This window comes from Papaver somniferum, chromosome 10, assembly GCF_003573695.1.
Source record: "Papaver somniferum cultivar HN1 chromosome 10, ASM357369v1, whole genome shotgun sequence".
Classification (NCBI taxonomy): domain Eukaryota; kingdom Viridiplantae; phylum Streptophyta; class Magnoliopsida; order Ranunculales; family Papaveraceae; genus Papaver; species Papaver somniferum.
The window spans coordinates 23,694,360-23,704,555 of record NC_039367.1 but is presented as its reverse complement, the minus strand read 5'-3'; the positions used below and the strand labels follow the sequence as shown (position 1 = coordinate 23,704,555).

Sequence of the window (10,196 nt, the reverse complement as noted above, 5' to 3'; positions counted from 1 at the left end):
ATCGTAGTTGTGTGATCTGATCTTGCATCTTCTATCATACGAGTACAATCAGATTGATTGGCTTGAGATTGATATCTCCGATAGGCAAGATATAAAAAGTAATCACAAACGTCTTTGTCTCATTGTTTGTGATTCCGCAACATCTTGTTTCGCTACCATACGATTAAGATTGTTGTAAGGTGATTGATTAATCTAGGATGTTCTTTGGGAATATAAGACCGGATTATCAATTGGTTCATGTTCACCTTGATTATTATCAAAAGACGGAACAAAACCTTTAGGGTTTGTCTGTGAGAGACAGATTGATCCTTTGATAGACTTGTCTGTGTGAGACAGATTTGTTTATTGTTAAAGCCTACGATTTTGGGTTGTAGCAACTCTTAGTTGTGCGTGAGATCAGCTAAGGGAATCAAGTGCAAAATATCCTGCTGGGATCAGAGCCGTAGGAGCATAACTGTACCTTGGATCAGTGGGAGATTGATTGGGGTTCAACTACAGTGCAGTCTGAAGTTAGCTTGGAGTAGGCTAGTGTCTGTAGAAGCTTTATACCGTGTGTGTTCAATCTGGACTAGGTCCCGGGGTTTTTCTGCATTTGCGGTTTCCTCGTTAACAAAATTTCTGGTGTCTGTGTTATTTCTATTTCCGCATTATATTTGTTTATGTAATTGAAATAATACAGGTTGTGCGTTTGAATCAATCAATTGGAAATCCAACCTTTGGTTGTTGATTGATATTGATTGATCCTTGGATATAGGTCTTTGGTACCATCCAAGTTATTCCTTATATTTGATTAGAACTCGCAGTTCCTGCTTGAGTAAATCAGAGATATAAACTCGTTGATATACTTTTAATTGATTGAGTCTTGTTGATTCTCTTAAAAGTATATTCAAGTTAGTCCATACAGATTGCTAAGAGAAATATTGGGTGGTGTTGTTAGACAGCCGCTTTTTCACCAATTGAAAACGCGGGGGTCTAACAACACCACCCAATATTTCGCTTAGCAATCTGTATGGACTAACTTCAATATACTTTACTAGTGAATCAACTAGACAGTCAGATTCAATCTAGATTAAAGTATATCCAGGAGTTTGTATCTCAATCTCTCAATTTGATCTTTATTCAAGCAAATAGAAATTTGCGAGTCTTTATCAAAGAGAGATAACTTGGATGGTACCAAAGACCAATATCCAAGTGTCAATCAATTTAAATCAACAACCAAAAGGTCGGATATTTTAATTGATTGATCTTCAACGCACAACTTGTATTATTTTAATTATAAAGATAAACAATATAATGCGGAAATAGAAATAACACAGACACCAGAATTTTGTTAACGAGGAAACCGCAAATGCAGAAAAACCCAGGGACCTAGTCCAGATTGAACACATACTGTATTAAGCCGCTACAGACACTAGCCTCTCCAAACTAACTTCGGTCTGGACTGTAGTTGAACCCCAACCAATCTCACACTGATCCAAGGTACAGTTATACTCCTACGTCTCTGATCCCAGCAGGATGCTACGTACTTGATTCCCTTAGCTGATCTCACCCACAACTAAGAGTTGCTACGACCCAAAGTCGAAGACTTTAATAAACAAATCTGTATCACACAGAAAAGTCTATGGTAATAGATAAATCCGTCTCCCACGAATATACCTACGAGTTTTGTTCACGTCTTTTGATAAATCAAGGTGAACATGAACAAATTGATAATCTGGTCTTATATTCCCGAAGAACAACCTAGTATTATCAATCACCTCACAATAGTCTTAATCGACGTAGCGAAAAAAGATATTGTGGAATCACAAACGATGCGACGAAGATGTTTGTGATTACTTTTTATCTTGCCTATCGGAGATAGAAATCTCAAGCCAATTATTACAATTGTACTCGTACAATAGAAACAGCAAGATCATATCACACAACTACAAGAAAAGGAGTATCTGTTTGGCTTCACAATCCCAATGAAGTCTTTAAGTCGTTAACTCGGTTTGAGAAAAGAAAACCAGAGGTTAAAGGAGAATCGACTCTAGCTTACACAACTAGTATCACATGTAAGGTGTGGGGATTAGTTTTCCCAGTTGCTAGAGTTCTCCCTTATATAGTCTTTCAAACTAGGGTTTGCAATCAATGTTAGCTTAGTAACAAAGCATTCAATATTCACCGTTAGATGAAAACCTGATTTAGATTCAAGCTAATAATTATCAACCGTTAGATCGAAAACATAGCTTGTTATACACAAATGAAATGCACGTTCCTGGGCTTGTATAACCGTACCCAAACTTGTACATTAGTTGGTTCAACAATAGTTAACCAAATGGTTAGTCATATGATCACTTTCATATCAACCATATTCTTCTTCATCACAACTAGTTCAAGATGTTGAAACTAAAAATCAAGAATTGCTGAATGAAGGAGTTGAAACAGACAGTAATACTCCAGATATTACTGTTGTAAGGTAATACCCAAAAAACTAACTATAAATATATCTATTTTTGATTGGTAAATATGAGAGATACTGAAGTCAGGGTTTAAAATCGGGTTTTTGAAACTCTTTACAGCTGACGGTTCTTATTTTTCCAATCGTAAATCAACTTTAACGGCTGCATAAATCTCGTAATTCCAAGCACTAAAATAGGTTCACCGCTATGATTTCCACAAAAAATAACAGAGGTTGGGTTTATGGCTAAGAATTTTCCAGCAAAATAAGAATACAATCATAAAATTAAACAACCATTTTACGTTTTCTTTCCACCACTGCCAGGTTACGTCACATGAAAGAAAGATTGCAATGATGCAGTCGTATCGAAAATGGTCTGACGAGAATATGATTACTGCATTTAATATGATCACTGTTAAATATTAACTCTGCAAGTGCATATAGCATATCATGTAAGCATTGTACATAACCTGTAGACTAAAAGTCGATAATTCATCGGACAGTATCTAAAAACAAGAGAGGAACGAAGTTTATATAGTTTTAACCAAACCAAAGAATACAAGCTAATGAAACTACCTAGGAATTCAATTCTACGTCTCTCTCTCCTTCTTCATCCTTCTTACTTGTATCAACATAACGACTAGCAAAAAAAATGTAATACAGCAAATTTAAAACACAAATTCCTGCAACAATAAAGTAGTAGTAGTCTAACTTATTCTTATTCAGGTCAGTACCACCTAACCATCCAGGATTACTTCCATCCTTATCACCTGATGCAGATTGACTTAATCTGTGAATCAGATTCATGAGAAACGAACTCACGTAACTTGCACAAGCTAAACTAAGAAAGAATAAAGAACCAGCCAAAGTTCTCATACTTGGTGGAAACTGTTTCGCCAAGAATTCCATAATTCCGACACCCGTAAACACTTCTGTCATACCTGATAATGCGTATTGCGGTATAAGCCAGGCGAATGACATTGGTGCAATGAATGTGTGGTTCTTTAGGGCGCTCTCTCTTCTTCTTCCTTCCACGATTCCGGCAACTACCATGCAAATGATTGACATCACAATTCCTGCTCCCAGTCTATGTTTTAAGGTTATCCCTACTCCATCTTTGCTCATTCTTCTTGACAATGGTAAGACTAAGTGCTCATAAATAGGTATCCATATCGATAATGTGATCATACCTGCAATACCCATTGAACCTGGTGGGACGTGAAAATTGTGTATAAATCTTGTATCTGATTGAATTGCTTGAAGCACTCCTTGAGTACTTTGTTGATCCATACAGACGAAACAAGCAATTCCAGACACCCAAACTGGCATAACACTTATAATACACTTAAACTGCTCAACTTGCTGAATACTGCAAAGTCTCCATCCATTTGTTGGCAATCCTTGATCGTTAAACGAATCTTGCTCAGTAATCACTGCAGCTTTAGTCAAGCAACTAAACCGATTGGTGAGACAAAGATTCTCTACCGTAAGATCTCTTGATGGATTGTCGAAAAGGGTGTGCTCAGAAGTCGGTTTAAGCTTGATTTTTCTTTTACGTAATGCAGCCGAGATCACCTTAGCTACATCAATAAAAACACTTCCTCTTGGTTTCACGCAGATGTAAAGCTTGCTGCCAATCAAAAATACGACGATAGAGAGCAGAATGATAGCAGTTGGGATAGCAAGCCCCAAGGCCCAACTAATGTTGTTTTGAATATAAACAACAACAGTCAAGGCAACAATTAAAGCTATAGTGAATCCCCAATAATACCAATTGTAGAAACTTTCGACTTGCTTTTTCCCTTTTTCTGTAGTCACATCGAATTGATCAACACCAAATGCGATGTTGACTGGTCTAATGCCGCCAGCACCCAGTGAGAGTAGTATTAAAGCGATGAACAAAACTCCAAGTTGCCATTTTTCTGGTTCCTGGCATATGGCGGTAAGCTTATTGCAGCTAGGTGGTCTTAAATATGGTATAGCTGCAGTTAAAGTCATCATCCCCATACCCTGTTCAAGAAATCATGGCATGTGTTAAGAATTCTTTTGGTTTTATTGCGGGAGATTTATATTGTTGATTTACTATAACTGACGAATAATTGGGCAGCTAAAATTGAAACTTTAACTTGATTTGAAAATATATTTACTACATAAATAGCTTACCAGGAAATAAATGATAGAAGCAGTCAGTAAAGTCCAATAACGTCCTAAATAGGCATCAGATACGAATGCGCCCAAGAGTGTTGTAATATTACAAGTACCTCCCCAAATGCTGGCAATGCTGACGGACGTTAAACCGTCCATGTTATATTGTGTTCTTAAATACACTGTCATGTTCGCTGTCAAACTCATTGATGCTAATTTCTCAAATGTTTCATTCCCTACAAAAACACAAAATACAAAACAATTGAAAAATTAGGCGCAAAAGTGGAGACCAATAATAAGTTAAATCTGAAAACACCAGCATATGCGCTTCATTGTTTCGGGTAAATGTACGCAGCTCTTACAAGCTTGAGTTTTGAGACATCGTATAAGGTAGATCCAAATTAGAACCCCTCCCTAATGTTAATACATCAAAACTACATTGCTCAGGAAGAGAGCTCATCTAATTCAAGACGCATTGATAAACGTAATAACTTACCAATGATGTAAGGCATGGTTTTCCATCCACCGGCTTTTTTTATATTGGGATCATAACCATCATCGTTTAACAGTATATCAGGACTTGTCTCTCTTTTCTTCATCATCTTTCTTTTGTTGATTCCTCCTTCCTGTTCTTCCCCTTCTTGTTCCTCTTCCTTGATAACTTGGTTGACAAGAGATGACGAAAAACTTCTGCTAACTTTGATCTGACTATTCTCTGTTGTTGGTGCTATTGCCGATGGTGAATTAGAAGAAATTACAATACTTACCTTGTCGTGATCAACATTGTCTGCCGGAGGTTCTTTCACCGATGAAACCGAAGAAAGAGATTCAAAACTAAGTCTATTCATCATCATTACTTACAGTGATCTAAGTGTCCTACTAATTTGCGCTCCATTTCTACTCCATCTGATATTTTATGTGGATGCGGAAGTAGTTAGAGTAAACAGATCATCGGAGAGAGAAAGACAGGGTCTTTCCTCCACAAATGTAGAGAAATTCTCTCCTAATCTTGTGGAAAGAGTTAAAGACTAGAGACTGCTAACAAACTTGTTATAACTGCCCTTCCACTACTCATGAACTGTTGCATTTCCCTTGTCCAAGAACCATTGAATCAAAACCATGTTAACTGAACCAGCAGAGACACTAACAAAATTCAGGGAGAGACTAGGATTCTCCTTTTTCTTTTTTCTTAATTAATACAAACAGGAAAAAAACAACCAAATTAGATCAACAGAATGTTTCCAAAAAAAAAAAATCAACAGAACAATCTGGTCTCTGGTTTGAATAACAGGTCTTGTTGGTTTTATTTTTGTTTTTCCTTAAATCTGATAGATTTTGGTGATTCTATCTTTAAATCTCATTTATTCTCGTGATTGCCAAATCTGATTGGTTTTCCTCCACAAATTTTACACAGATAATTGCCGATCTACATTATATGAACCCTAATTATCCTAGTAAATTCTTTAAATTTCTAGCATTTGAGTGCATGAGTCTGAATCTGCCAAGGTTGCAGCATTTATTTGTATAAAGACGAGGAATCCAAGTTTTTATAATCAAAGAGTTAAAATCTTGTGTATATCTTTGCTGCAAAAAGCTTCCAGGAAGATAGCACAGAAAAGAGTTCATCGGGGGAAAAATAATTAAAAAAAAGAAATGGACTACAGAAACAACAAGGAACTTCATTTTCTTAAAATTAACAAATCTTCAAGTTTGAGAAAGTAGACGCACGACAAAAGTAAACCCACTTCCACAGTAAACACTAAGTTGGGTTTGATTATCAGAAGGAACCACATCACCTAGGTGCACCATTTGAGGGTTCATTTGATCACAGGTGTTCCCTAGACCTAGTTGCCCATGTTCACCCCAACCCCAAGTCATTATCTCTCCATTCTCTGCAATCAAAATGTAGTCCGTGGGATTAGTAAATATTACAAGATAAACAAATTCAGACTGAGCCTACGAATTTGACTTGCCTGTAACTATAGCAGAGTGCTCAGATCCAGTTGCAACATCGATGACCCTGGTCTCATTAAGATCAGGTACTTTTCCGAGGATCGACACTCTTCCGTCGCCTGATCACGAGTAATTCCGCGATTGTATTAGTAGAAAGTGACATTTCCTAGTGTGTTATTTAACCACAGTGACACTAATTCTTTTGGAGGCTCAATAATGTCTGCACTAGTCAATGATGAAAGAAAAACAAAAGGCCTCACAACATCAATTAATCGAGAAGTATGAGAATGTACCATCTGAGCTTTGACTAGAAACTTCGTGAATAGGGGGATGCAGCTCAAAGCTCATTTTCCCAGGATCACTGAGCATTCCATGGTATTTCCCACCAAGCATATACACTTCCTTGGCATCTGTTTAAGATAACATACATGTTTTTCATTAACTAATTTGCAAGCACACCTACTATGTGAATAACCAGTACTAACTTGAGTTTAAAAGCAAGTTAAATCAAGAGAAATCATACAGAATTTATACCTATGTACCTGTAAGCAGTAACGCATGATTCCATCCAAGAGCGACTTTGAAAAACTTCAAGGGTGATGATAAAATCTCTGGACGGTAAGCATCAGATTGGCCACTGAACCCTCTGCCCCAAGTGTAGACATGTCCGTCAGCTGATTAAGTAGAAAAATCATCATCTTGACTAATTATAGGCAGATCTAGATATGAACGTATGGTGGACCTTAAAATAAAGACCAGAACAGTGTGGTTGTGTGGTGAAACAAAATACCAATTCGGTACAACTGGTTGACCGTCTCTTAACCAAGGAAGACTCAAGCACCAGAAATAACTGGGAACTTTGTGATAGCATGACAACGAAATTTCCTTTAAACTGTATACCCTGGCGACAATAACATCGTCAGTGGAACTTATGGTCTTCCAAGATACACAGAATTACTTGGCAATTTATTGGTCTAGCTGACGAGTTCTTGCATTTTCTTATGTGTTATTGGAGTAAGAAATAATGAGGCAATAGTCCATTACTACATAATAAGGTACAAAGCCTTAGATTTAGTTTCTAAAGTGTTTTCCGCTTTTACTGCAAATTTGTGCCATTGTGGCCTTTACTGCAAAAATACTGGTTTCAGAACTTACCACTCACTGCTGCACTGTGATCTCCGTTGGCATAAATATTACGTATCTCAACATTTTCAAGTCCCTTAGCAGCTTGAGGAAGGTTGGACACTATCTTAATACGGTCAATCGAAACACCCAATTGACCACGCTTTCCTGAACCAAATCCATAAATTTGAGCTCCTGATTGACCTGCATCATAACGACACTGAATTACTTAAATCTGAGATGGCTTCAAAAATTATCATGATACATGCTTTGTGTTCTGTAACCAAACAGGTATTTAACTGGATACATCTAATCCATTACTTAGGAGAACCCCAACACAATCCTCATCTTTCACAGAACAAATATTCATGAATGTCATCCATAACTTGGGAGAATACAATACGTACCCGATGGTTCAAAAGTATGCACATTTTTATTATATGTTCAAGGCAGAAGATCGAAACCCATTTTTAAAAAGTTGCACTACATTTGGTAACTGTTGTGTATAATAAGCTAACTGAAGTAGTCAAAAGCTACAAAATTTCATAAAACCTTATTTTGTATCCACACCAAAGCAAATGTGGTTCTAAGATTAACAATGAAATTTCTCAATGTGGCTTACCTTTGAGCAAGACAAGCGAATGGCGCATCCCACATGCAATCTGTTCAACAAATTTGGAACCCAAATACGAAACTTCAACAGGTAAGTGATGGGACTCATAATCTCCATGCCCTAGTTGTCCAAATGAACCATCTCCACAAGTATAAACTTTACCACTATCTGCAACACAAAAAAATTATTACAGTTACAATCAAACACAACTCACATAACTCAAATCAGGACTTAAAGCCAACATACTCAGAATAAACTCAAGAATCAAAATCTGATTATTTTTGGGAGTACCTGAAACAAACCCAGAATGATTCCAACCAGCAGAAACATGAGACATAATAAGGGTTTCCAAGAATTTAACAGGTTTAGGGTTTAAGCAATTGGTTTGGTCTCCATGACCTAATTGACCACTTGTTCCTCTACCCCAAGTAAAAACTTTTCCATCATTCCCTGTCAAAGCAATAACATGGGCACCTCCACAAGCAAGTTGAGAAACGGTGTTTGCTACATAATTTAGAGAGTGAATTAGTTGTGGGAGATGTTCATCTTGGAGCTTTGACGTTCCTAATTGACCATCTGTACCAGCTCCCCAACTCCATACTTTACCATTATTTCTTCTTTTTCTCTCTTCTTCCTGTTCAATTCTTTCTCTTTCTTCCATTGATGACGAAAACACAAGCTTTTTTTTTTTCTAATTTCTTAATGGTTCTGATTATAATACATAAAGTAAATGGGACAAGGACCAGAACCAGAAACTTGGAGTTCGGGATTGCACTCATTTGCGGGCCGGCCCTGCCATACAAACAACGAGGCCACAGACTGAAAATTTTCAAATGATAGAAGAAGGACATTATGTAAAACCACCCTATACATGGGGCAAAATGCAAGAAAAACAGGCTTACAAGGGACCATTAATAAAAGAAAAGATTTATGAGGGACCAATTCTTTTTTTGACATTTTGTTATTTATGAACTTTGTGCTTAACAAGGAGCCACCAAGAAAAATTGAGCTTTTGGCCTCCAAAAACACAAGACCGGGCCTCCGTTTGCCATACCAGGTGGCTTGACGAACCAGCCAAAACCCTAGGGGAAAAAACTAAGAGATGGAGATCCTACCTAGGGTTGTTGTCTATCACGCTAGTGGTAAAGACTCTAACATTGGTATTATAGACAATATTGTTGGGTAGAAATTCCAATGCTAACAGCTATTTTTCTGTCGTCTATTTGATTTTCAAATTAAATATTTTACTCAAAAAATTTCTCTATTTCCTAAAAGATTTCAAATTTTCTGAAATGGCAAAGTTTCAAATCCAACTTGAGTCGGCAACCCAACTTGATTTTTATGGAGTACTATTTGAAGTTGATGTTCACAAGATATGTAATAGTTATAAGTAAGTAGGTAAAAAACAAAGAAGTTTTCAAATTTTGGATATTAACCAAGTCAATTTTGCAGCTAAGGCAAAGAAAAGTACAATGCAAGGAAAATCAAGGCAAAGAAAATTTGATAGTTACTCAAATTAATAGTCACAAAAACAAAGAAAATTTCGTTCATGAGCGCATTGAATGAAAGTTATGTGAAATGAAAAGATTTTTATTAGTAAAGTTTTTATTTTAAAATATTACTCACTGTTTTATATCTTGTAAAGACACAGTTATTATTATTTATTAATTCGAAGTTCATATTTTGTAAAAAAGTGCACTTGTTAATTAATCAAGAAATATTGTCCAAAATCAAACTTATATTCTTAATCCAAACTTATATTTTAGTTAGACTCGCACTTAACTAATAAATTAAGAAAATATTAAAACTTACATTTAGGCAACAATTAAAAAAATAATTCCAAAAAACTGGATTATATTTGGGAAACATTCTTAAGATCCCATAACAACTTCCATATTGGAAGTCTTTTCCCTTGATGTGGCA

The 10,196-nt window shown here is 36.4% G+C and overlaps 2 protein-coding genes across 2 annotated transcripts; both read right to left on the bottom strand.

The window, feature by feature from the left end:
• Positions 1-2,873: 2,873 nt before the first annotated feature.
• Positions 2,874-6,126, bottom strand: LOC113319493 (protein NRT1/ PTR FAMILY 2.8-like). Its single transcript, XM_026567743.1, has 3 exons — positions 5,082-6,126; positions 4,604-4,821; positions 2,874-4,450 (listed from the first exon to the last, which is right to left on the bottom strand). Exons 1-3 carry the CDS (start codon positions 5,437-5,439, stop codon positions 3,017-3,019), a joined length of 2,010 nt encoding a protein of 669 aa, XP_026423528.1. The 5' UTR covers positions 5,440-6,126; the 3' UTR covers positions 2,874-3,016.
• A 128-nt stretch (positions 6,127-6,254) lies between these two features.
• Positions 6,255-8,941, bottom strand: LOC113319494 (probable E3 ubiquitin-protein ligase HERC4). Its single transcript, XM_026567745.1, has 7 exons — positions 8,565-8,941; positions 8,283-8,441; positions 7,694-7,864; positions 7,081-7,212; positions 6,832-6,948; positions 6,559-6,657; positions 6,255-6,477 (listed from the first exon to the last, which is right to left on the bottom strand). The coding sequence occupies exons 1-7, from the start codon at positions 8,932-8,934 to the stop codon at positions 6,290-6,292; spliced, it is 1,236 nt and encodes a 411-aa protein (XP_026423530.1). The 5' UTR covers positions 8,935-8,941; the 3' UTR covers positions 6,255-6,289.
• Between the last annotated feature and the right edge of the window lie 1,255 nt (positions 8,942-10,196).

Excerpts from the sequence above, each read along its gene's own strand:
- LOC113319493 (XM_026567743.1), bottom strand. The coding sequence starts at position 5,439 with ATGATGATGAATAGACTTAGTTTTGAATCTCTTTCTTCGGTTTCATCG. Across the intron at positions 4,822-5,081 it reads AACCATGCCTTACATCATTG|GGAATGAAACATTTGAGAAA; the intron begins GTAAGTTATTAC and ends GTGTTTTTGTAG. Across the intron at positions 4,451-4,603 it reads CTTCTATCATTTATTTCCTG|GGTATGGGGATGATGACTTT; the intron begins GTAAGCTATTTA and ends TTTCTTGAACAG.
- LOC113319494 (XM_026567745.1), bottom strand. The coding sequence starts at position 8,934 with ATGGAAGAAAGAGAAAGAATTGAACAGGAAGAAGAGAGAAAAAGAAGA. Across the intron at positions 8,442-8,564 it reads TCATTCTGGGTTTGTTTCAG|ATAGTGGTAAAGTTTATACT; the intron begins GTACTCCCAAAA and ends TTTGTGTTGCAG. Across the intron at positions 6,949-7,080 it reads TCATGCGTTACTGCTTACAG|ATGCCAAGGAAGTGTATATG; the intron begins GTACATAGGTAT and ends TATCTTAAACAG.